Source organism: Spinacia oleracea, chromosome 1, assembly GCF_020520425.1.
Source record: "Spinacia oleracea cultivar Varoflay chromosome 1, BTI_SOV_V1, whole genome shotgun sequence".
In the NCBI taxonomy this organism is placed as follows: domain Eukaryota; kingdom Viridiplantae; phylum Streptophyta; class Magnoliopsida; order Caryophyllales; family Amaranthaceae; genus Spinacia; species Spinacia oleracea.
In genome coordinates this window covers 127,729,565-127,755,649 of record NC_079487.1, presented here as the reverse complement: position 1 = coordinate 127,755,649, position 26,085 = coordinate 127,729,565, and the positions used below count along the sequence as shown (strand labels likewise).

Here is a 26,085-nt window from a genome sequence, read left to right as displayed (position 1 = left end):
AAGTTCCGTATCACGTATAGAACTATAAATTGCAATAATGGAAATATGGATATCATTGGACTCAAAATAAGTTATGATTTTTCCAGATCAGCCCACAATCAACAATGAAGATATCATGATTAAAGCCCAAAGAACGTATAGATAACACATGCCACGTTAACAAAACCATAGGTCCAAATTACACCAAGAAAAATCGGTCAGCGCCAAAACTTGCCCAAACAAATTGAATCCCTTATCCACAAAAACACAACCAAAAATGCAACCAAGCTAACACTGCAAAACCATGACCACCATTTTGAATCCTACCATCACATTACTCCAAACCAAGATTAAAAAATCACCACCTTACACCCACCAACACCCCCATAAAACGTCGGCGATTCGATCATCGCTCTTCGATGAAGTCGAAAACCTAACGAACCGGCGAAAGATATTGGTTACAACATTGCTAGGAGGGTTAGGCCTAAATGTTGCATGTTCACCATTGAAAGCACAAGCAGAAGAATTTAAATGGGGCACACGTTCTTTTATTTGGGAGCGGTTTTTTGAGCCCGGTTTATCACCGGAGGATGCGGTGTCTAGGATAAAGAACACGGCTGAGGGGCTTCATAGCCTAAGGCACATGTTGGAGACTATGTCATGGAGGTATGTCATATTTTACATTAGACTAAAACAAGCTTATTTGAAGCAGGATATGAAGAGTGCTATGATTATGGTTCCTGAAGGCAGAAGGGATGATTATTCTAATGCTGCTAATGAGTTGGTAGATAACATGGCTGAGGTAATTACATTCATCCCTTTTGTCATCATTCCTTAACTCATTAATGTTTAAGTTTGGTTATTTTTGTGTTGGTTATGGATTTATTTATTCCCGGTTAAATTTAATAAGACGGACCAATGAAATGAAGTGTAATACTCCCTTTGTCCCTTAATACTCGCACCGTTTTTACTGGACACGCTTGCCAATGCACAACTTTAACCACCAATATCTTTACTACATATTATAAAAACTTATAAAAATATTAATATTTTGAAAATATATATTAAGATGAACCCAACAATATATTATATACTAACATTTGTTTTCATATACTATAAATAAAATAGGGTCAAAGTGAATTATGTAAATAGTGCAAAAAGTCAAAACAGTGCAAGTAGGAATAAAGGGAGTAGTAAATGACTCCGAATGAGACGGCAATTATGGGACAAAGGATTCGAACTGATAATCAATAGTAAAAAAGAATTGATTGAGTGAATTCTATTTCAATTGTATGAAAAGCTAGAAGTTTGAGTTTCCAAGCCCAAGCCCAATTGTAGTGGTCTCACCTTCCTCAATTCTCAATACCCCCAATTTCATGGTCGGGTAACATGGTGATTCTTTCCTTCTAGATAAAAATTTACAATTGGAACTTGGAAGGTTCAATTGTATGTCATCTATGTAAAAAAAAGTATGTTTTAGTTTTACCACCAAAAAAAATAACCACCTTAAAAAATAGTGAAACATACATACTCCGCAGTAAGTTTTAATCCGCAAAAAGAAAAGTTAGAAAAAGAAAAGGGGTGTGGTTAGCAGTGGGTTAGGTGATTAGGTCATTGGGGGATAACATTGTTATCCTAGTTGATAGAATATCACAAGTTTAACTGTTTAAGGGTAAATACGAAATACCTTAAATTGTCACACAACTTGCATTTTCTCTATTCTATACTCGTTCATATTGCTAATTTTCATGACTAAAAGACTAACATTGGTTGTTGTTTAATGCTAATAATCCTAACACTTTGTTGTGCAGTTTGATTACTATGTCCGAACACCAAAAGTATACGAATCATACGTATCCTATGAGAAGACATTGAAATCAATCGACAATCTCTTGGGATTCTTAGCATAATAAAAACAGGGGACTCTGTTTAAGCTCTGCCATTATATCGATCTGCAGCACAAGTTCAGTAAATATAATTCTTGTTGTAATATTGAACATTACTCAGCCCGACTTTTTTCGCTGATTAATGTTCTATTTTAGCTTGATATTCAAGAAGATGATTAAAAATTCACTTGATTAATGATCATGTTCAAATATGAAGTACACACTAAGATAGATACATTCACAATTACATTACAGTCTCAGATAAAAACCAGTAGAAGGTAAAGAAAAACACGCAAATTCAAGTAAAAGAAAAATATACATAAGTCCTTGAGGTTGATCTAACAGCTATCAGTGATGGCGGGAGATAGCAAACGATGACAAGAATATAAGTAGTACGAACATAACGATTGCAACAAAGGAGCCGATCAATGAACCAGAAATACGCTCACAGAAGCTGTTAAACTGCTGGCAGATTGCGAACCAGTTGGCTGAGGTATTGCCTTTGTGTGCTAAGTATACAATTGCTGTTGCTGCTGATGCTGCTGATGTTAATAGACCCAATGCAGCCTGCATACCATGAAAATTACTGATTAAAAGATGCATAAAACTCGAAAAAAACAGTTACTCTACTCGAGTTATATATGAATAAGGAAGGCGATGGAGTTTGTGTAATATTACCGTGTCAAGAATGACCAACAAAATCCTGGTTCCTTTAGCTCCACTTCGAATGACATGGAAGATTGAGAGTGTAAGAGAAAGCACCAAGTAACCTGTTATTATCGCGTTTGCCACCACGAAAAACCTTCATACAAGTAAAAGGAAAACATTTATTAGATTGAAAATGATAAAGGTCGCAACATGCGACCTTTAAGCCGTGTCACAATGATGACATGTCATGTTTTTGTGTCGTGATTTAAATTGGAAACTAAAATATTTGACTTATATAACCTATTATATACGGAGTATATTTCAAAAAAATGTAGGAAAATCTTAATACTTTAATTTGTTTCCTTCTTATATCGATTACCTTATTTACATATTTCATAGTAAAAATATTGCATTTATAGTAAAAAATTGTGATGACGCAAACCTATGTGGCGCCTATATGTACCAATTAGATTCCAACACGTAAGATTGCGACAACTAAATGTTGTCGCAACTTGCGACCTTTATCATCCTTATTAGATATTAGAATAAGAGGGGTAAGAGAGTGAATTTTTATGTGAGTAAGTAGTTTATAACACAATTTAAAGAAATTATAAAGCAGACTACAACGGAAAGTGTACAGATCATTATGAAATGGAGGTAGTACTTACGTGAATGTTGGGAGATCATCATATTCAGCTCTAAACCGAATAAATTGTGTAAAAAAAGGGAGAGTCTCATTAGTTGTTCCCATGGAAATCGCGCTTGCTAGAGTAGCAAGGCCAGCAACAACCCTAAAGATGAAGTCAAGGATGGAAAGTGGTCGGCTTGCACCAGCACCAGCACCAGCACCAGCACCAGCACCCTTAGAGGCCACACCGGCTTCAAGTCCTCCCTTTGACATTTTGCTTCTTTCTGAAGATGATTTGATTGCTTTTACGCGTAATTTGTTAGTATGTGGAACTTCTTAGGCTTTTTAATTACTCGAAAGTTGTAGAAGAATGGATGCTTGATGATGGTAAATGAGTTGCAAATGGTATATATACTTCAAAGAATAGAAATAATCCAAGAATGAAGAGACAAAGAAGGATTGGGTTAATGGGTTTGCTAGAAAATAAGTGGGATTGGTATTTTGCTTCTCTAATAAGGACAAATATTAATGTATTTGATAATTAATTGATTACATTATTTTATAATTTATACTTGCTAAAGCTAACAATTATGATGCTCTAAACTTTTCATAGGACTTTCTACCTGCTTTGTATATGGATATTTGGTTAGTTTTATATTGGATAATTTAATTTCCAGCTCAAAATAATTTCAATTTGTTTTATAAAATAGAAATAATTGAGTTTCTTTTTCTTTCAGAAATTAATTTTGGAGTGGGTTTCTAATATTAAAACATTTTCTTATTCTTTTAAGTCAACTCTTTGACGTCTATGTGTAATTTAATTTTATAATTTTCAGTCAAAAATGAATGGAGTTGGGGGTTTTGGATGTTCCTACGTGGAGTGAGACATAGGTCAACTCTTTGACGTGTTAATTTTTTTAGGAAAAAGTTTAAAGGTGAAATTTTTAGGTATTTCTTCCTTTAAGAGAAAATTTTATCTATTTTATTAGAGAAAGTCTGAAATTTTTTATTTCTTCGGTTTCCTGTGAAATACCTAATATTTAACACTTGTATACACCTGCCTGACACGCTATTTTATATTAGGAGGTCATTAGCAAAGATATACTACCAGAATAATTTTTTATACCGTAACTTAATCATTTCTGATTTTCAAAAGTTATTCCGACCAATTTGTTCATTTACCTTACCTAATCTCTTTCTTAAATTTTGTGCCATTACACACACTAATGTGTTAAATTTGTTTAAATGAAAAATATAAATTTATATGTTTCTAGAAAAGGTTATTTCAAACCAAAATATTCAAGTATTTCTTTCTATTTAAGCAATCACATACTTTGAATGAATTTTATTTATCATTAAAACAGCTTATTATTCTTCTAGCCCGTTGTAGAAACGAGTTATTAAGCTTAGAAAGATCGAGTTACAAGCGAAAGCTAGAAAAAAAGTTGTTTTGTTGGAAATGAGTACTGCAAAATCAGAAAACGATATAAAGAATATGTGTATAATAATTATATATGCATGGGTGAAATTGTTAAGTATTGTTGGGGTGTTAAAATGGGCCCACCATTTTAACCCAAAAGCCAATAAAATCCACTCAAGCCCAATACCACCAACAAGGCCTCAAAAGGCCCAACAAGGCACTATATATACCCCTCAAAGGGCAAGGTAAAAGGGGTCATTCTCTAACCCTAGAGAAGCCACCCTACTCTCTCTCTCCCCTAAAGACCTCATTTTATACATCAATTGTACTGACTTGAGCGTCGGAGGCTCCGCCTCGGGGACCCCCCCTTGGCCCGGAGTTCATCTTGCAGGCACCGTACGTGACCAGAACTCAAGATATCAAGGACGCTCCTACCATCGTTTCAACCCCGAAACAATTTGGCGCCGTCTGTGGGGAGAGAGTACAATAACCCATGAAGATCCACTCTTCCATGGCTATCCTGTTCAAGCACAAAAGTGACCGAAAAATTCAAAATAGCCGGTCAAGAACTACCATTTTGCCAACAAATATCAAATATTACAAAGTGGTTAATATTCGGTCACAAATATTTGATGACATCTCAGCCCTGGACTCATCACTCATCAAGGTGGGTGATAACCAAGTTGGTAAACTTACACTGACATCTTAGTCAGAAGCAACAAATGGCAAAATCCAAGAAGATGATGGCATAATTTTTCCTCGAGATACCATCATTAATGAAGGAGCTCGAGTACGAAATAAGGAAATCAAGAAATTGATGGCCTAATTTAATTTACTCCAGCAAATGGGGAAATGAAAAGCTATACTCCGTCAAATGAATGCGAGGTAGCGAGTACCGCTCTCCTACCTGTACTCTTGCCGGAGCACTTTCATAGTAGTATATTAGACTACTTCCTGAAGATACGAGAGGAGGATATGAGATATAAAGCTCAGAGGCCGAAGCCGAAAGCTAAGCTAAGGTTGATGGTCATAAACGAGCGTAGTCGAAGCTAGCCTCCCGAAGTTGGCCGGAGGCAAAATGGAAGCTACCACGGAGAAGTGAAACACTTCACACCTGTGAATTACAAATCTCATTTCCATGGCCCAGTTGCAAGCTCAAATTAAGCTAAGTTTCTTTATAAATTAATGTGATATTTTATGAAATCATCATGCTTTCTTATACCATAACTAATTTGGTTTGGTAGAGAACTAGTATATCTATGTTGTTTGTCATTGATACACTGTTGTTTAGCAGACCTTTTAGTTGAATTCATAGTGATCAACTTGGTCGTGAAAGCTACTGCAAAGGAAACTTCATGCCTACAACTTCAGTTAACGCCCGCAAGGTGTTTGACAAAATACCTCAAAGACTAGCAAAAGGTGAAGATTAGTCTCCCGAAGAGCTTCCCGAGGTCCAAACAACATGCCGAGCATAGCTTCGCTTCCGAGGCAACAAAAGCATACCCACATTCTGCTGCTACCCGCGAGTTCAGCAAGGAAAAGCTCCCCCGAAGCTCATTTACCGAGGTTGATTGCCGAGGTTGATTGCCGAAGAGAAGCTCTCGAAGCCCATAACCAAAGCTCAGTGTCGAGGCTCCGTGCCGAAGATCAATGCCGAGGCTAGCACCAAAGTTCAGTCTGCCGAGGCAAGCATCCCGAAGCCAACTAAAGAGCTTTGATAATTCAAGTCTCATACAACAGAAGCTTTGGAGCCAAGGACGATCTCCCGAAGCAAAGCCTACTGCAAACCCAAGTTTCGGTAGTGGAAACTCATCTCTCGTGGCCCGAGCCAAAGCCTTCCGAGGTCTGAGCTCATGCCCCCGAGGTCCGAGATAAGGCACCCCGAAGCAGAGCATACTGGAAAAGAAGTGGGAGTCTATCGAGTGATCGTCAATTGGCATAACTTCTTCAAGAAAGTCAAGCCTTACACATTGATACATTCTCGTTGATTCCTGTTATCTGGTAGATGCATTTTGCTTGCTGAAAGTTCACTCATTGATAATATGCCAAGTAACGTAGCAAAGCAGCTACTACTATCTTACGAAAGCAATTCCATTATTGCAACTCTAACTGACACCCACGAGGTGTTCGTTAAAATGCCTAAATGAAGTTCAGCAGTTGAGGCTCATTGATAGGAGTTGTTTGCAACCCCAAGCAGTGCCGAACCTCTCGAGCTCAGGGCCGAACACAGCCACCTCCCGAGGTTCGACCTAAGGTCCAAACCAAAGAGACCCAATGCCCGAACGAAAGAGGATGATGATCCCTAGTCCCGAAGGTTCTTGCAGAAGGTTCTGACTAAAGGCTCAGTGCCGAGCTCATCTCCAAAGAGCATGGCAGCTCCCGAGCAGTGCCGAGAAACAGAGTAACTCATGCCCGAGCCAAGGACCGAACATGGTGTCAAATAAAGAGACCATACCACATGCAATACTCTCCTGCGAGCTCAAAGATAATAAAATTCGGAGAGGATGAGCCATCTGAAGTCACCTTCAATCTTGTTCATCATCCGAATAGAATGTTGAAGCTCGAATGCTAAATGAAAGCTCATAATGAGGTCACGCTGAAGTAGAGCCCTACAACTAACCAGGTGGTGCTCAAACATTCGAGCTTGCTGCCAAGTTCTGAGGCCGAAGCTGACCATAGCACCAAGCTCGGAGGTCAAAGATCAAATATGCAGAAATTTCCAAATTATTGGCCAAAAAGAAAAGCCCCGAAGCTTGGTGCCGAGCATGGAGGTTCCCAAGCATGGAGTTCCGTATCCCCGAAGTCGACCCGAAGCTTGGTGCCGAGCATGCAGCTTCCCGAAGCTCGTAGCCATAGCTCAACATAGCAAGAACAACAGCAAGTCGGTGCCGAAGCGTACTGGATTAGCAAGTCGGTGCCAAGGTAAATTGGGTAAGCAAAAGCAAACAAGGGCAGAGCACCAAAGCTCAGTGCCGAGTTCGATGCCGAAGAACAGTACCGAGCATCTTAGCTCCTGAGCCGAGCTCAATGCCGAACACAACAGCCCAGCCTTGACTTATAATGTTGACAATCCAGCATCGGCAAAGCATAATAAACTGCTGCTACCTACGAGTTCATTCATGATCGTACCTGAACAATTTTCTACGCTGAAGGTAGTCAACAACAATAATCCTTGCACCAAAGAATTTGGAAATTCTTTTGGCTTATAAAAACACGTAAGTCAGCAAGTGGGTGATATATGTGTTTATCCAAAATGCACGCAAGTTGAGGAGAAAAATGTTACTAGCATCTACAAATTACATCCTCGGCAAAAGAAAAATTTATCCGACTTCAAAGCTAAGTCTTCTATTTATTTAAGCTTTGTACTTTATATTTTGTCAGCATATAATTTACTTGACTTGATTAATTTGGTAAATGCAAAATATTCTTGGAGACTTAATTTGACAGATATTGTCTAAACAATAAGTCATTTTGTAAGAGCATATACCTCAAATTGTTCATCATGTTCAAAACGAATTATAAATTTATGTTTGACAAACATAAATACATAAAATATTGAAGATCAAAATTGTGTAGCTCCGAGATTACAACTCGAACCGATGTTACAATCTGAGCCGATTTTAGAAGCACGTTCTTAAACAGATCTCCGGATTTGAAGAGCGAGGTTAAAAATCGCTCCGAGATTACAACCCGAATCGATGTTACAGTCCGAGCCGAGGTACAAAACCGCTTCGAGATTACAACTCGAACCGATGTTACAATCCGAGCCGATTTTAGAAGCACGTTCTTAAACAGATCTCCGGATTTGAAGAGCGAGGTTAAAAATCGCTCCGAGATTACAACTCAAATCGATGTTACAATCCGAGCCGAAGGTAAAAACCGAGCCGAAGGGTGATCAAAATCAAAACCCAACCCATTTTTCAAATAGAATTGGGTCTGGGGGGCATTTGTTGGGGTGTTAAAATGGGCCCACCATTTTAACCCAAAAGCCAATAAAACCCACTCAAGCCCAATACCACCAACAAGGCCTCAAAAGGCCCAACAAGGCACTATATATACCCCTCAAAGGGCAAGGTAAAAGGGGTCATTCTCTAACCCTAGAGAAGCCACCCTACTCTCTCTCTCCCCTAAAGACCTCATTTTATACATCAATTGTACTGACTTGAGCGTCGGAGGCTCCGCCTCGGGGACCCCCCCTTGGCCCGGAGTTCATCTTGCAGGCACCGTACGTGACCAGAACTCAAGATATCAAGGACGCTCCTACCATCGTTTCAACCCCGAAACAAGTATTAAGGAACTACGGAGTATGTCTAAGAAACCAAATTAGTCCCGGATATGGTGCAATCGGAATTCAGGTTGCCCCCTAAGATTACAGATCTTAAATTTCCCTTAGTGTTCACTCAAATCATTTAAGTAAAAGTAGGAATGGAGGAACCACACAACTATATATGCTCAGAAGTCATAATGTTTTTATGTAAGTTTCAAAACCAAACCCAAAAGATCCCTTAAAGTAGAAGACAGATATGACCAGCGAGAAAGGAGATAAATTAGTAGAGTGTTGAAAATCAAGCGGCAGTTACAAACTCTTTTAAAAGAGTAGAAAGGTAGAATGATATCTATGTTACATAGTACTACGTAGTATACGTAGTATTTCATAAACATAAAATATTTATCTATTTACCGGAAGTAAATAGCAACTCACAATTAAATTTTAACTACTATAACATCCGAATATCCGATATATGCACCAACAACAATCATACTCACGTCTACAGTAGCTAATCCGTTACTTAAGACAAAACGCTGTATTCAGCTTGATCGTTTGTACTTTTCTTGTGAAAGTCACTCGATCTCCGTCCTCTAATCAAGTTAACGCGCGGTTGATTATTTGGAATTTAAATGTGTGTAATTTTGTGATAATTTTGGGGGGTCAGCATCGTAGATTGTTCATTGTTGAACCAAAATTGGAGTATTCCTCGATCTAGCATTTCTTCGTATAATCAAACCCGTCGTTCAATTTTATCATGGCTAAGTTGAGAATGCATTATGCATGCTGCATGCAACATCAACGTTGTTTAGTGGTTTATATTAGACTTGATGAAAATGCGGGCCGAACCACGTCCAATAAATTCAGCCCATTATATCGGGTTAGATCGGGCTATACTAAATTTCAGGCTGATTTTTTATGCTCAAAACCCGCTAATTCCGGCCAAACATAACGGGCTAATGTCATTTTCGAGTCGGGTCAATTTTATAACTAAAAGGATGATTTTACAATGGCTACATCAATTTGGTGGCCATTATAAGCTTTTAATTTTGACCGTCTACGAAGTATATATTAATCTACACCATTAATTTTCTATTGACTTGACTTTTATTTATTTTTTAAAAAACAAATGTTAATATTTAAAAAAAGTGAAGAAAATAATAATTAGAAGGAAAAAAAACTAATTTCGTTTCTTCTCCTCTCTAAAACTCCATGATTATCATCAACCAATGCTTTTTTCGTTTTACAAGTATTAACTTGCACGGCTTCTTTCTGAAAGAGTTATCATATACGAGGTATTGTTTTACAAAATTTTACACTATTGAAAATTGGGTTGTTTAAAGAAGAAAATCACCATTAGAATGAAAACAACCAACACAGTATAAATCCCAAAATTGATTTCAACATTTAGTTTAAATGGTATTTTTAATCGTAAAACTAATCATAAAACTAATGATAGTATGTACTACGTATTTGATTATTATTCTTGTGGGTTTGGATGGGTAAACAATCAGATAAATATGAAATTGTGCTAATTTTTATGCAAGTGAATTTTCTGAAACCGTTTTTTTCGTAATGCAAACCGTTTATTTTTTTAAAAAAAAAATCTTTATTTTTTTCTGAAAGATTGGGGTCAAACAAATAGAGGGATGAGATTCAATCTTTATTATCGAACGGTTTAGATTCGATATAATTACAGTGGCTACTATTTTATTGTAGCCATTGAAAAGTCTTCCTAACTAAAATTGTTGTTTAAGTTGCCCAAAACCCGCCCCAGAAAAAATTTAACCGGTTTAGGCCGGGCCTGGAAACATGCCAAAACCTACTATTTTTCGAGCCTGACATATGGATCGGGCTCAAGATGGTCGATCAAGTCTAGTCTCTATACTATAGTATCTAATTGAATACTCCCTCTGTCCCTTAATACTCGACCTGTTTTGACCGGACACGCTTGCCAATGCACAAGACTAAATCTTTAGGTGAGTCTCAAGTCTAATTAAATCTTGGGATAATGTGGTAAAAGACTACACCGAGTCTTAAAGTGAGTTCGAAAATCCAAGACTCACTCAAGACTCACTTAATACTCCACTTTTTTCTTCCTCCAATCAAATCATGCCACATCATCAAACTTAATTTATCTTATTTCACCCAACTAAATTATTGATGATTTGTGTATTATTTTGTTTAATTTGCCTTTAAATTTATGTTCTAGATCTTTTGAATTTAATATGTTGTGTTATTGTTTCTAATTTTTATGTAATATATGTCAATTTCGTAATTAACATTTTCTATTTTTTTCATTTTTTTTTCTCGAATTATAAATTATTGTATATAAGAAAACATAGTTATAATATTACTTAGAAAATTTACCAAAAATAGATATATACATAAAATATTATTTTAAGAGTTATATGAGTCTGAGGTGAGTTTTGGGATAATGTGTAAAAATAGGCTGAGCTTTATATGAGTCAAATAATGAAAAAGTTGGTGAAAAGCTAATGTGGCAGAGTTTGAAAATTGGACCTAATGAAACAAATAAATGTAGGGAATAAAAATTTTGTTATCGCCAACAAAAATAGAACTGCACCTCTTGAACGTCTCGAGCAAGTGAAAGAAAAGAAAACAATTGAAAAGAGATTTTTTTTTCCCCCCCTTCTCATTTCTTAATTGTCAATTGTACTTGTCTTTTTTGCTTGAATTCCCTAAATAAATTTTAATATAGTTTCGTTTGAAATGGAATTTATTTATTGTTTATTTATACATCAATTATAATGCCTTCATACAAATTAAATAAAGTTGGCGATTCAACCTTTTCTTCGTAACATTTTTACATTGTTCGTTTCTTTTACCAAATTGAATCCTACCTCTACCTCGTTTTACTAGCTTCATTATTGTCAGATCTTTGTGGGTTAAAATTGAGCAACTAAAATGAGACGGAGGGAGTATTAGAGTATCCACCATACTAATATCTAGTTAAGGGTATAATAATCAAGAATAATACCTTTTTTATTTGTTTAGTGTCATGTTGATTAGGAACTTGGAGATTTAGAGCACATGTTTGAGTTTGTGATCGATTTTCTTAATTTCATATATATACATGAAAAAATGAGATGATTTACCTTGGATCTCCATTGAAATCATCATAGATCTAACATGTTGATACAAGGTAAGTAATGTAGCCAAAGACAACTTGCCGGCAACTAGTAGATCTCTAAAGTCTCAACTTTCTCGATCTTCATAATTTTCATTATTTGATGTATGAAGAAATGTCATCAAGGAAACTAACCCTAGCACGGACGGCGGCCGGCCGGCAAGTCATCCTTGGCTGCACCGACTATACCTTTGCAAAAGCATGCAAGACCGTTGATGATATATAATCATATATATATATATATATATATATATATATATAGCTAGCTTAGGTTACTAGCTAGTTAAATGAATGAAGTTTTTCTTAAAATGGAAATGTATGAATGACTAATCATCAAGAATACAAGGGTTATAAAGATGAGAAAGGAAGAAGTGAAGAGTTTGTTAAGCCGTATAAAGAGGGGATGTTGTTGAGTTCCATTTGCAAGATACGAGTAGATAGGAGTGTTGTTTATGATTTAACTTTAAAAAATTACAAAGATTTCCCACCTCATCACCTACAAGGCTAGAAGGAGGTGGGGTGGCCGGCATGGAAGCGCAATGGATAAGGTTGTGTGAATATTAAAAAAAAAAAATGGGAGGTGTAAAATTGTATCTAGTGTATCTAGATGTGTTTTTACTTTATATTTAGGTCTTGTTATTTTTACCTTAATTAATATTACTCATTTTAAGTAGATAAGTAAAGATAAGTTCGTATAAGATCAGTTTGGTTAAATATTAGGGAGTAAGGGACACCAAATTTGTGTTTGAGTAAAGTTACTTAAATTAGCGTGTTCATATAACTTTTTCATAAAAAAAAATTGCATACATAAGAGAGTAATCCATCAAAAATTCAAAATTCATTTTTTATAAAAGGGTAATGGAGAAATAGGTTAATAATTACGGAGTATAGAAATATGTTAATAATTATAGAATTATACTGCTATTAACCTTGATGATCAAACATTTATGTTGAAACACTACAGGATTTTGTATCTTTAACGACAACCTAATTACGACGGGTCAAAAATCCCGTCGCAAAAGTCTTTTGCGACGGGACTTACAACCAAACAATGACGGGATTAACCGTCGCAAATGTCTTTTACGATGGGTTTACAACGGGATTTTATATTAACGACGGCCCCCTTTTATGACGGGTTCGCGACAGGAAATCTCGTCATTAATCAACGATTATTGGCCTTTCGCGACGGGATTTCCCGTCGTTAATAATACAATTTCTTGTAGTGAATGTTTAAAATTAATGTCAAACACTCAAAAACGTACCGACGTATGCCTAGCCTCAAACAACAGTAGTAACATTTTGAAGTCTGCTGATCGATACACTTGAGAATAGTAACTAGTAAGCACCAAACAAAGGTTGAAGCCAAAACCATTTCTCAATGATGTGTGAAATGCATCATTGGACTAAAACATGTGTGAAATGCACGATTGGATTAAGCTTTGTAGTAAATTAGTTAGTTTTGTACGGTCATACTATCGATATAATCTATCATTGTTGCTTCGTGTTGAAGAAAAAGAGGCTAAAATTGACACTTGTGATTGTGATGTTCATTTGATCAAGAGGTGGAGATCGCCCTTATTTTTAATTGTCATGTCGGAGTAACTCTTATCTACCTACGCTTCTTATCCACTTTCACTTGGTCGATAGCCATTGCCAATTTGTACGTACGTACCATGCATTAAACATGATAAGTATTATATTGTTTGATAATCATAAGTTGCATAATGCCATGTCAAGACGCTACGTGTTTTTTAGTTATAATGGTGCTCAAACTATGAAAACATATGGTCTTAATTAATTAATGGAGACAACTTTTAATATAACTATTTGATTTTCTTTAAAATTACCATATGAGGACTTGTGATTTTTGGTAGTATATAAATTAAATAGAGGTGTAATTCGAAGTAGGTTGCAATGAATCGGAGGTGGATCGGGTGGAGATTCATCCGCCTCCATCCGTCAACTTTTCATCCATCATCCATGTAACAGTCCGCCCTTAACGAGCTGCTTGCTAATTATACTTAAATTTACTAAACAATCTTAACCTCACAAACAACTCTGAAGACTTAATCACACCTGATCAGCAAAAAAAAAAAAAGTAACATAAATATTTTGCCAAAACAAAAATATCTAGTTCCGTTGATATTTTCCATTTATTTATTTTTTAAAAGTTTAAGTTAAAAGGCCGTAAATAACTCAACTTGTTATTTTTATCAATTGGGTTTGACTACTGTTCAAGTCTCACAGGTGTTTGGTTCACAAATTTTAGATATGAACGAGCTACGTATATATATAAGTTATGAGTTTAGAATGGTATAAATTCATACCATGTGTTTGGTTAATAATTAAAAAAGAATTAACCCTCAAATTTTCAAAGTATTGAATTTAGAAATATTATGGGAGTGTGAATTTGACTCATACCATTATCGTTTCATTATACCAGTCTCGTCTCACTGTTACTTTAATGAAGTATTCCACTATTCCGTAATGGGTTGTTTTTGTACGCACGAAAGGACTAGACACACGTCAAAATAGAGTATTCCTAGTTTCATGCAAGCAACTGTACAGGTGACTGTGCGTCTGTGCCTAAGTTTTAGCAACAATATCTTGTGAAGAGATTGAGGTCTTTGCTAATTGGACCTTTGAAGAAGGTAAAGGTCAATGATGATGTCATTTACTGCATTTTATTAGGCTGTTGTCAGCTAAATGTTGTTGTTTTATCTAACACCACCCTCATCTCAATTCGATTTTAATTCAAATACTCATGTGATGTATTGTTCTTCGTCCATGTCACTCCATTTTGCAAGGTTTTAATGCACCCTCTTTCTAATTTTTGAGTGTGAAGTCATCCTTTGATATTATCACTAAATTAGTTGACATTCATAGTAAACGTTGTACGAAGTACATTGTAATTAACCTCTAATCAAACTCGTTTTAAAAAAGAAGATTTGGAGTGGATCATATGTTACCATAAGAGTGTTCCACCTTGTAAGACCTGGGGAGGGTAAGGTTTTACATATTAGTATAGTTTCAAATGATTTTTACTGTTTATACAAATATTATAACAAAGTAAGAAAAATGGGTAAAAAGATGGTTGAATGTAATTAAAATAAAGATAAAGTAAGATAGATGTGTAAAAAGATAGGTGATATAAGAAAAAATGAATAAAGCAAGAGAAAGTGAGTGGGAAGTTGTAAATGTTGTGGGGTAAGATGGGTGAGATAGTAAATTTTCATGTCCAAAAATAGAAAAATGCACGGTGTAAAGAACATTATGAAACGGACTAAAATAAAATGTAAAGATCAATTTGAATCGGAGGTAGTAGTCTGGAGTATGGACTGAGTTTTCTTAGTAACACGACTAACGCTTACCCCCAACAAGGCTAGCTCATATGAACTATGTGTCATTGGATTACCGAACTATGAGCCACCTTAGGAACACGAGCATAGCTATCATATGCCAGGGTAACTTGAAATTATTGATGAAATTATTGAAGAAAAGTTTGGGGTGGAACATATGATTAAGGTATACGTTAAGATATTGCCCACGAAATATCACAATGTAATTGTGTCACATTGATAAAAGAAAAGAAAAGTCAAATTTCAGAGGTGTAATGTGTTAAAGTCTTGATATTGTGAGATGGACTATCTCTTTTCTTTTCTTGATGGATTCGGCTCAGGCCCATAATTAACAGTATCCATTGTTGGACCAGTTGACACTAAAAAATCTGTTAAGTGGTGTCAGAAAGAAGTCATATAAGATCATTTGTACATCTCAAGAAAAGTTCAGAAGAATCTTACCCAACCTGCCTATGGGTTGAATTATTGATACTGTGTGATCTACAATATTCTTATAAGATCCACGAATAATGCTCTGACAGGCTAAAATCGACTAAAATCGTAAGGAATTATTCTAGGTGCATACTCACCAGTCACCACCACGACGTTATAGAACACTAAAAACATAGCACAAAATTAGCACGATACTTGTTCATCCACAAGAGCACATTCTTTGATGTTTACAGAAATTCCGGCTGCTGGTGTTCCTTAGACGGTGGTGGGTGTATAAATTCATTCTGTTGAGGTAAGCGTAATCGTAAACTGGTCTGGAAAAAAACCCTAACAGTTTATAAGCTCGTATCCATGAGATCGTTTTAAGAGTTGACTGAGAATAATCTCGTGAAATTTAAGTATTTATCTCCAAAGTAGATGCAACATGCAAGATTAGCCTATCTATTATATACCTCTGTTGGTAAAGAGATTGATAATTTGGTATTACTTAGTCTGCAACAGAAGATTTTTAAGTCAAAAATAGAAGTCGAATGACTAACAGCCTCAGCTCGTAGACCTTCTACTCGTTTTTTCGTGTGCCTATGACCAACTCAATGATGTTATGTTACCTCTTTACATTTTCAAGAACATTTTGAAGAGTTCCAACAAGATCAAAGGAACCTAATTCTAGCTTATGTATTCTGTCCTGTACAACCAGAATAACTGCCAAAGGAACGAAAAACATAAGGATGTAATTTACTAACAAAAGCCAACGATGGCATCAGAGAAATTTTCAGAATTGAAAACTAGTCAGAATTGAAAACTAGTCAGAATTGATAACTAGTTAGAAGTTCATAAGCAGAACAGATGCTACTACTAGCTTCAGCAGCACTGAAAAATTCCTCACAGATAAGAAAAGTGCATACGCTAGAAAACCCTCTTGCAACTACATTCACAGTTAAACTTAAGCATGTCTTGCAACTACATTCACAGTTAAGTAGATCAACCAAGTACACAGCACACAATCATTTACGCGTTGTTTCAGCTTAAGTTGTGTATGTGTTTTTTTTATAACAGAATGGTCTGCATTTATATGAAACCGGATTCCTGTATCTCACTTTTCCAACAATGGAGGTATTTTTTTTTTTTCATTTTTACATGATTGACTGCAGAAGAAACTTATTATTGGCAGCTCTAAACCTCAGGAACGACCTTTTCATGGTTGTCATCGTCTCCAACGCAATCAGGATCTTCAGCTGACATTCCGGAAGCATCTGTTCAAAGGGGGATAGAATATATGAGATATAAACTGATGTCTCTAGTCACTCCAAACCTCGGGTAAATAGGCACATAATTGAGTCATATACCTTCACCATCAGCAGGAGCATAAGCTGAGCGCCTTGATCGGGCTTGCTGATATGTCGGCTAAGAAATAAAAAACATAAGTAGCATTTAGACTTTTAAAGTAATGTAAGGAGTAGGTCAAATAGCAGATTGCCTTCTTAATGGAAGTTATTTAAACACTTAATCAATTTACAGATATATAACACCATTCAAGAGACAGCAAATAAGGCCGATGTTCCAAAAAGCATCAGCTATATTCTGAAAGGTTAAAGACCAAAGAAATAGTCCAGCAATAACAAAAGCATCCTCATGCCCTATTTCTGCAGAACTCCTCTGAGGAGTGCTGGCTTCGGATTACCTCCTTAATACCCACAAAAAACTTCATGCAAAAACTGCCTCAGGCTACTAAAACATCGAAAAAAATACTAAAAACTCCAGTAACAAATAACATTTTATTTTTTTCAGACAGAAAACTGGAAGTTGAAGCATCAAGAGATCAATGGCTTTATCAAGGGATACCTGCAACTTTGGGCGGAGTGCCTCGAGTGGTCCTTTAGGTTTCTGGCCTCCTTGCTGTTTGTATGACAATAAGAACATAGAGAGACACATGAAAAATATGAAATGATCAGCCCCAAATAAAATTGATGGAAACGATTGGTAGTGTGCAAGACTGCAAGGGATCCAATTCATGTACCTTTCCCAATGCCCAATCAGCAGAATCAAAAAATGCATGTTCATGGTCCTGCAAAAGGATGCAATTGTTGTAAAATGTTCTATAGCATTCTAAACAGAAACAGATTATCATCTAACCATTTACTGTTATTATGAGACAAACTGACAAAGACGAGTAGTGAACTCTTGCCTTCGAAATCAGTGGCTTCTTCTTTGGCAAAATCCCTCCATACTTTTTCTTGATTGTTTCCTCCTAAAAAATAACAGCACACCATCGCAATAGATTGTAGAAGGATTGATTAGACAAAGTTAGAGAGGCACAGCTCCTTTAGAAAGGAAAATTTTAAAGAACCAAATCCCACACTGACCATTCACAAAGCATGCAATTCAGATAGTCATTGACCAAGTTACTTTATTGGACCAAATTACAGGAAGATCAGAGCACTAATAATACCTGCTGTTGTGGGGAAGGCATCTGATGTTCCTCATTCTTCTCGGCATCTCCAGTCTCTACCTCCTGATGTTCTTGATCAACAACAACTTTCTCTTGGACACTTTCTTCACCTGTTCCTGACATGTTGGCCTGGCCGAAGAATATATGTTGGATAATTTCAAACATCAATAACAAAGATCACTAATATGGCAAATTATCAGATTCAGTAAGGACTCATTCAGCCTTCTAGTACACAGGGCAAGCCTTACCTCTCCATCTTCCGGAAATAAAATCTAGGATAAGAAACGAGGAGGATTGATTCACCACCAAGTACCACATGAGTCTTCCATGTTCTAACTAATCCTAACTTTCTAGTTCCGATCCTTTATAAACTAGAAACCCACGTAGATCCCCACTTCTTGTCTCAACAAAGATAATGATCATCTTACAAAGAGAGCACTAACAAAACCTAATGAATAGTATGCTAATTAGAACCACTAGCTCATTTGAACTCCTCCTGCTTCCACCCACAAATAGTTGTCTCCAATAACTTTTTCTCTTAACTTTCAACCTATAAACAAGATTTATTGCTCACCAGTTGCACCTAGTTTATACACTCCTCATTTTAGAAAATTGAGAATTATTAAAGGGTGTAACGAAAGACAAAACACATTATCAAGGTATGTTATTCGGACTGAGTACGGTATCATGTTCAAATGTCCGGCTCATCTATTTTATGAAAAGTTTCTTTGATTTTGGCCCAAAATCAGGTGTCGGAAACGTCCATACCCATGTCGGGGTGTCGTGTCAAAGATCCAACACTGGCATTTGAGATGAAATGAAAAGTCCGAGTAACATAGTTGACCCAAGATGTGCAAAAAAACACATCCTAATTCCTATCCATAAACAACTTCCAACTTTCCCTAGGTTGATTTCACAAAATCAAGGATATGATTTGACCTCAAACATATTGGTGCCCATGTAAAGAATACTCCTAGATTTTAAAACATTATTCATAGAATCAAGTTCCCATTTGTGCATAACTTCCGCAATTAAGGATTGTTCAGATTTCATAATAACTCCACATAATTCAGAATTTCCCATCACAAAAGCAAATTACCGACAATCTAAACATGCTTAATCGCACTAATTAATTACCAATCTCACTAATTAATTACATCATGCAAAAACTGACCAGAATATTTATTTATTTCAAACAAAGAAGAAGAAAAACGAAACCCCAAATGCGATGAGATGCGATGAATGAAATAGTATAAAATAAAATTCAGCTTAAGAAGTACGAAACTTATGAACAATCTAACCAAAGTTGCAGATAATTTGATCAAGAAAAAGAAGAAAATCAAATTTAAAGAAGAGGGTTGATGGATGAATACCTGATAAATTGATTGATTGATCGAATATGAATGGGGGAGTGGCAGAGCGAGCAAATGGCAGCAGAGAAGAGAGATGTGGGAAAGCTGAAAACTGAGGAAATGGCGTTAGTTATATGCACTATGCTTTGTAGAATGAGAGGAGGGGCCTACCTCTTTGTGTGTCCTTTGTTTGTTGGAAATCTTGGAATTGGCCTTTTGATTTGGGCTCAACTTTCTTGTTGGCCTTCTTTGATTGCATAGATTCCCAAATTCCTCCTAGACCTGTTAAAAATTGACCGGACTTAAACCCGATCCAATGTTTATCGGAGTTTGAACACAATTTTCTCCATAGACCTGTCCAAAATTGATCAGAGTCAAAACTCAACCCATTGTTTGCAGTGGTTTAAATGCGAATATTTTATTTGATGGTATCCCGATTTCGAAAAAGTGTGGCATAGTGGGTCAAAACGAGTTGAGTTACTATTCACTTGTTGGGTAGAGGAAAAAAAAAATTAAGCTTTTACAATTTTTGATCAAAAGCTAACTAGATATGGATGACGATAAATGAACAAAAGAAGTAAGAAGTGTAGAAAAAACTCTTGAAGAATTTGGTGTATACATAAAATACCTAAAATACTCTTATTTTTATATTTACTATTTTAAAATTTAATCGTTGAATTGCCGTACTTTTTAAAAAAAAATTAAAACAAACATCACGTGATTGTGGTGAAATCTAACGGATAACGATAATTTTTTGTCCATCAAAAAGTCTTTTAAAAAAAAGTGAAGTAAAGAATCTTTGAAAACTAAACTAATGTAAGATGAACATTAATTGAGAGTGATTATAGACTAGTCAAAACGGTCAATTAGATCTTTTTTAGGCCATGTAGTTTCATATTAAAGTCTTTTTCATATCTGGTGTCGTTTTCAGTTACGAATCGAGAATACTTGACCACGCCATGAACCAAATTTTTTGGTTACGAGACTCAGTTGGGTTAGGGGAGCTTTTAATATTTCAATTCTATATAAAAAAATTATGTTTTATATTAATGTAAAATATTTAATAATTACATAGTACAGATTATTATACAAACCCTTAAGTATATTACTTGTAATAATTGTTCATAAAACTTGTTTGTAAATGATCAAACTACTACCATAATCAAACAATGCCTTGGCCCAGTGAAAATGATTTCACCTTAGTTTAAGACATAAAACTAGTGTGTGGCCCGGGCGTTGCTCCGGATTTTACTTTTAGTCGGGTTTACGTTTTTTAAAAATGTGTCCAATTTTAAAAGATTGTATTTTACAATGAAACTTTTAATCCATGAGGTTTGATGTTCGATCCTCATGAGTCTGACACATATACGTTTTCACAAACGTCTTTTAATATATTAGTATAGATAGATTACACTCCAACTTTCTTTTGCCGCTTTAATATAGTTGGAATAAATTTTTGTAGGACTTTGAATTGATTAAGTAATAACATCCGATCGCTAAAATAATCATTTCAAGCCAGATCAGATCTAACCCATTTTTAATTCTCCGAATACTAACTCCTTTAGATTTCATGTTTTCAATTTGTGATCAATATTATTAGGTTGGTTTCGGCTTGAGTTTAATATGTGAGGTTCTAATTAGGAATGACAATGGATCGGACTGGGGTCGGATGTAGTAAACTCCGTATCCGATCCATTTAACATTCGGACTCCAAAATTGCATCCATATCCAAATTCATTTTCAATTCGGACTCTAAAATTGCATCCATATCCATATCCATTTAAAATTCGGACTCCAAATTTGCATCCAAATCCGAATCCATATCCATATCTAAATCTGAATCATGCGTTAACTTTACTTACATAGAACTTGTATTTTTTTAATTTTAAACTAATTTAGAAATCCTATTTCTCATTTACCAAAATCTAATGAGTTTCTAATAAATTAATAAATTACAATTATATGCGCTTTAATCAAATACATTAGATTAAATTAGGAACTTCCCTTTAAAAAGAAGTTATGTACGGAAAATAATACACTTTGAAATAATTTCAGGTCGGATTTGCACTCGAATTTGGGTCGGATTCGGATTCGGGTCGGAGTCTCTGCAGACTCCATATCCGATCCACATCCATTCGGATTCGGATGTTTTTAATCGGATTCGGATTCAGACTTTTTTTTCTCGAATTCGGATCGGATGTTTTAAATCGGGTCGGACTCGGTTCGGATTCGGATGTGATTGCCATCCCTAGTTGTAATTGGTTTTATAAATGTTTCATGGATTACTTCGGTCTCTATGTCATCCTAGCATAAACCAGTAGCAGTGTAATTTATCGTCACTCTACAAAAACAGCAAAAATCAAGAAATGATCCACTCAACCTTGCTACCCACCTCAAATTTCACTAACCCTCTTCAATTTCCCACAAAAAAGACCAATCCCCAGTTCAAATCATCAGTTAGTAATACCAAAACCGATGTAGGGTACAATTTAATTCATACACAAACAAATCAGAATCCCCATAAACCCATAAATTTGCAGTCATTAGGATTCTGCAAATGTGGAAGACGACATTTTCTGGAGTCAATTGCGAGCACTGTGCTTCATACTTCACTCCCCTCTCTTGCGTCAGGGTTAGAGCCTGACTCGGCTTCCATGGTATATTTCATCTCTCTTTCTCTCCTTTCGTCCATATTGAGTTCAGATTACACAACCAACGCGACTATTGATTATTTATGGAGGCCTTGAGGGGTTATAATTTTATATCTTTCCTGTTTTCTCCTTTTGGAATAGTTTAATTTGATGATTTTAGCATTTTTGTATGATAGAGTTGAATTGAACACTAGACAATCTTTGGATTGATGATGTAACTGTTGGTTTTTTTGGGAGACTTTGATCTTGATTCATGAGAATTTGAACAAATGTTGGCGTAAAAGTTCTTATATGCACCTATGATGAACTGAGACATAGGGGCACCAAGGCTTTTATTTTGCTCATATGATCATTTTTACTCATTTCAAAGTCTTCAAATGAGTACAAATTAGCAAATTAGAAGAAATACACTTGGAGTGTAAAAGAGGTTATGGCCTTTGTGGGTGGGTATCCTAGGAAGGAGATGAAAGAAAACAACCAAAGATTGGAACTAATTGTCACGTTGATAGTGTAATTTGAACTAGTACTACATGTGGCAACTGAATTCGAAGGGAGTAATTGACTAATTGTTAATAAATCAGAATGGAGAATTGTCTATACTTCACATGTCTATTTGTGCATAATAAAAAGTGGAGCCAAATACATTTTGGATATAATGTTGTTGTGGTCATAGCTGTAAAAAGTTGTTTGTTGCTTTTGAATATGAGATCTTTGGGGTTGGGGTGGACTAAATGCCAACCTTTCAAAGAATTGAGGAGCATGCATTATGTAAAATTCTAATTTTCTCAGCATTTACGCGGTCAGCTGGGTATAATTTAAGATATTCTCTCTTGCTTATGTTGAGCTAGATACTATATTGTACAGTAGCTGAAAGAGGAAGTCAGTAGACTCACTACTAGGTGCAATTCGGGGGGAGAAGTGGGAAATAACCAACTTTTGGCTAGTGTAGCTAATCCTAGTGCCTGCCATCAAGTTTTCTCTTCTTATTGTTGTAGCTAATCCTAGTGCCTGCCATCAAGCTTTTATGCACTCCGATAGTTCGATTTAAATGGTTTTGTGTTTCAATTAGGCAAAATATTTGATTCCTTTCTGGCATGTAGCAAGGGACAGTGGCCACTGGCAAGTGACAGAGTTAGAGAATATACTCCGTCAAATATATGAAAATATATATGGTTCGTTTAATTTGCAATTCCATGATGCTCTGATTTTGTCTCAATAGTTTTGTCATTGTGGAAGGACGGTTTAGATACAAGTATATCTTTCTGAATACCCATGAACAAATTGGCATTGGTCAATCACTTGTAATGGGAAAGGACAATCAAAATGCTATATTTCTGCCCTCAAAAAAAAAATGCTATATTTCTAGTCACAGTGAGGTTTCAATGGTCTTGACTATGATTGGTTAACGCCTTAACAGTAATAAACAGAATGACCAATCATTAGAGTTAATCCTGATCTTTTTTTAAGCACAGGAGATGTTAAAGAAAATTCACCCTCCAAGGCCAGATTGGTACGAGGAATTCTATGCGTCGGTTCTGAACAACAGCATGAAAGAATATGAGTCTGAGGTCAGTTATTATTGGTCAAGGGCTTCTTTTTATGCTGAGAATTTCATCAAGTTTCCTTAGTACCTGTTACTTGCTTCCTGCATTTGCGAACTCTTTGTTATATGGTAAGGTTGCAGTTTACAAGTCTCAGCTCTTTGATAAGTTGAGGGGACAAGCCAAAGAAGTTCTGGAGATTGGCATAGGGACAGGTCCAAACCTTAAGTACTATGCCAGTGATGCGAGCATGGTTTTTGGCATTGATCCGAACAAAAAGATGGAGAAGTATGCCAGAGGAGCAGCTGATGCTGCTGGTCTTTCACCAGAAAATTTCAAATTCGTACAAGCAGTAAGTTTCTATACATGCAGATATATTTCACATGCAGTTAGATCTGTGCCTAATTTATTATATTTCCAATTTTGGACACTGAAAAAAAGGTGAGATCATGCTAGGACTCTTAGTGCTGCTTATTGGATTCTAAACACCATGAACTAGATGGAAATTTTGATAGGAGGCATTAAAATATATACTTCATGTTTCCTATTGTTTCTTGTAGAATTGGCAAAATTTCATTTGCTTGTGATCAGGTAACTTCATTGTTTGTAATATATATCATCGCTTCTTTTAGTTCAGGTAGGGGAAGCTTTGCCACTGGATGATGCTTCTGTTGATGCTGTCATTGGAACACTTGTATTATGTTCTGTTAAAGATGTTCATGAGACTCTTCAAGGTACCCATCTTTTGTTCCATAAACTTCCCATTAGTAATGGGTTTTAAGACTCTTCAAGATTCTTTGATGTAATAATATTACTTTAGAATTTCACGATAATATCATCGGAGCTGAATCCAATAGACAACTCCTACAATTGATGTACAAGGAATGATAACTAGTAATTGTATTGACTATCGAGTGTTTGCATACAAAAGTAAGTTGGTTAGATTTCTTAATCAATCAGATTTTGTGCAGAGTCCCTAGCGTGTAAGGCTCCTTTTGTTTTAACGGAAAATCATTGGTTTTTGTTTGGTTTGTTAAGTGGCTTGGTAAGGCTTCATCTGAACTAGTTATTTTTTCTAAGCAATTTCCTGATTTTATCAGTTGTATTAGCACAGTTATCGACCACCATTATTCAATTTAGAAAGACACCAAGAATCACAGCTAACATAATTCTGTTTTTTCTATTCCAACAGAGGTAAAGAGGGTGCTTAAACCAGGGGGGCTCTACTTGTTTGTGGAGCATGTGGCAGCAAAGGGTACTGAACTATATTTCTCCTGGTCTGTTTCAGTCAGAAGTTAAATGGATCGGGTTTGGGCCTGTCAATCCTTTTGCTCAAGTTTGTCAAGTCACCAAGTTTTAGAGGCTCTTCACTTAAAAAATTTCATGTTTGGGTCAAGTTGGGTTAGGTTCTCGGGCTATGTTCAATTTTATGTTACTTTTAACCGATTGGATCAATTTCCGGGTTTGAGTTCATTTTCAAAATAAAATTCATGGACTCGAGGTTTCATGTTAGATTTAGGCAAGTTGGGTATCTGGTTGGGTCAGTTTTTGACATGTTTAGTTGGAACATGTTTCGTGTTTGATTCATCACAAGCTCATTTGAATTTTCATTTTACAGATCAAACATCTCAGAGGCTTTTACAGAGAATTCTCGATCCGTTACAGCAGCTGCTAGCTGATGGTTGTCATCTGACAAGGGAAACAGGGAAATACATTTCTGAAGCAGGCTTTTCTAGTGTCGATAGCAACACGGGGTACATATCGAGTGCCCTGTTTATAAACCCGCATCTCTACGGGATCGCTCAGAAATGACTCTCCATGAAGTACATTTCTGAAGCAGGCTTTTCCTGATTTGATTATAAAGGTGTTTATAGACAAGCAAAGAGCAAAGATAAGTGGGTTGGTTGGTTGGTTGGATATCTTAATCAATCAGATTTGGTGCAGAGTTCCTAGCCTCTAAAATGTAATACTATCATGATGAATTTGTTAATTTCATAGGTTAATTTCTTTTTGTAGTCAGAAATGCAAATGATGTTCATCAGTCATCATTATCAGCAGATAAGGTCACTACAAGTCAACGATATAGAATGTTGCTAGTTGACACCAAGATGTATTCCATAAAACTTGTGCCTGGAAATTTTGTTTGAAACCTGGAAATGATGGTCAGGATAACTCACGAGGGTTTTACAGACATAATGGTAGGGACCATACGGTACAATCGGTACATCCGAGGCCGAGTTAGTTTGAATGGGTCAATTTTGGTTAGGATTCATTGATTCAAACCTCTGACTAGGGTGCTAATGAGAGAATTGAAAGCTACTA

General features: G+C 36.0%; 4 protein-coding genes across 5 annotated transcripts; 2 read left to right on the top strand and 2 right to left on the bottom strand.

The window, feature by feature from the left end:
• Window positions 1–180: 180 nt before the first annotated feature.
• Window positions 181–2,081, top strand: LOC110783005 (photosynthetic NDH subunit of lumenal location 2, chloroplastic). Its single transcript, XM_021987307.2, has 2 exons — window positions 181–781; window positions 1,791–2,081. Exons 1-2 carry the CDS (start codon window positions 284–286, stop codon window positions 1,887–1,889), a joined length of 597 nt encoding a protein of 198 aa, XP_021842999.1. The 5' UTR covers window positions 181–283; the 3' UTR covers window positions 1,890–2,081.
• Window positions 2,082–2,197: 116 nt separating this feature from the next.
• On the bottom strand, window positions 2,198–3,534 carry LOC110783006 (casparian strip membrane protein 1-like). The gene is made up of 3 exons (XM_021987308.2): window positions 3,182–3,534; window positions 2,544–2,667; window positions 2,198–2,432 (listed from the first exon to the last, which is right to left on the bottom strand). The coding sequence occupies exons 1-3, from the start codon at window positions 3,412–3,414 to the stop codon at window positions 2,214–2,216; spliced, it is 576 nt and encodes a 191-aa protein (XP_021843000.1). The 5' UTR covers window positions 3,415–3,534; the 3' UTR covers window positions 2,198–2,213.
• Window positions 3,535–16,672: 13,138 nt separating this feature from the next.
• On the bottom strand, window positions 16,673–19,702 carry LOC110783004 (uncharacterized). Its single transcript, XM_021987306.2, has 7 exons — window positions 19,593–19,702; window positions 18,220–18,348; window positions 17,956–18,018; window positions 17,788–17,835; window positions 17,613–17,666; window positions 17,117–17,174; window positions 16,673–17,023 (listed from the first exon to the last, which is right to left on the bottom strand). Exons 2-7 carry the CDS (start codon window positions 18,340–18,342, stop codon window positions 16,944–16,946), a joined length of 426 nt encoding a protein of 141 aa, XP_021842998.1. The 5' UTR covers window positions 18,343–18,348; window positions 19,593–19,702; the 3' UTR covers window positions 16,673–16,943.
• Window positions 19,703–21,871: 2,169 nt separating this feature from the next.
• On the top strand, window positions 21,872–25,864 carry LOC110783002 (uncharacterized). 2 transcript variants are annotated; one of them, XM_021987304.2, is made up of 6 exons: window positions 21,872–22,228; window positions 23,695–23,790; window positions 23,900–24,115; window positions 24,401–24,497; window positions 24,956–25,018; window positions 25,382–25,864. In XM_021987304.2, exons 1-6 carry the CDS (start codon window positions 21,938–21,940, stop codon window positions 25,573–25,575), a joined length of 957 nt encoding a protein of 318 aa, XP_021842996.1. In that variant the 5' UTR covers window positions 21,872–21,937; the 3' UTR covers window positions 25,576–25,864. The 2 variants fall into 2 exon arrangements, with proteins under 2 accessions (XP_021842996.1, XP_021842997.1); XM_021987305.2 differs by having other exon boundaries at window positions 22,087–22,228; window positions 23,690–23,790.
• Window positions 25,865–26,085: the final 221 nt, after the last annotated feature.

Excerpts from the sequence above, each read along its gene's own strand:
- LOC110783004 (XM_021987306.2), bottom strand. The coding sequence starts at position 18,342 with ATGTCAGGAACAGGTGAAGAAAGTGTCCAAGAGAAAGTTGTTGTTGAT. Across the intron at positions 17,667-17,787 it reads CTGATTGGGCATTGGGAAAG|CAAGGAGGCCAGAAACCTAA; the intron begins GTACATGAATTG and ends TCATACAAACAG. Across the intron at positions 17,024-17,116 it reads TGCTCCTGCTGATGGTGAAG|ATGCTTCCGGAATGTCAGCT; the intron begins GTATATGACTCA and ends CCCTTTGAACAG.
- LOC110783005 (XM_021987307.2), top strand. The coding sequence starts at position 284 with ATGACCACCATTTTGAATCCTACCATCACATTACTCCAAACCAAGATT. Across the intron at positions 782-1,790 it reads TGGTAGATAACATGGCTGAG|TTTGATTACTATGTCCGAAC; the intron begins GTAATTACATTC and ends TTTGTTGTGCAG.
- LOC110783006 (XM_021987308.2), bottom strand. The coding sequence starts at position 3,414 with ATGTCAAAGGGAGGACTTGAAGCCGGTGTGGCCTCTAAGGGTGCTGGT. Across the intron at positions 2,668-3,181 it reads GATGATCTCCCAACATTCAC|GTTTTTCGTGGTGGCAAACG; the intron begins GTAAGTACTACC and ends ACTTGTATGAAG. Across the intron at positions 2,433-2,543 it reads TGTTGGTCATTCTTGACACG|GCTGCATTGGGTCTATTAAC; the intron begins GTAATATTACAC and ends CATGGTATGCAG.
- LOC110783002 (XM_021987304.2), top strand. The coding sequence starts at position 21,938 with ATGATCCACTCAACCTTGCTACCCACCTCAAATTTCACTAACCCTCTT. Across the intron at positions 22,229-23,694 it reads AGCCTGACTCGGCTTCCATG|GAGATGTTAAAGAAAATTCA; the intron begins GTATATTTCATC and ends TTTTAAGCACAG. Across the intron at positions 24,116-24,400 it reads ATTTCAAATTCGTACAAGCA|GTAGGGGAAGCTTTGCCACT; the intron begins GTAAGTTTCTAT and ends CTTTTAGTTCAG.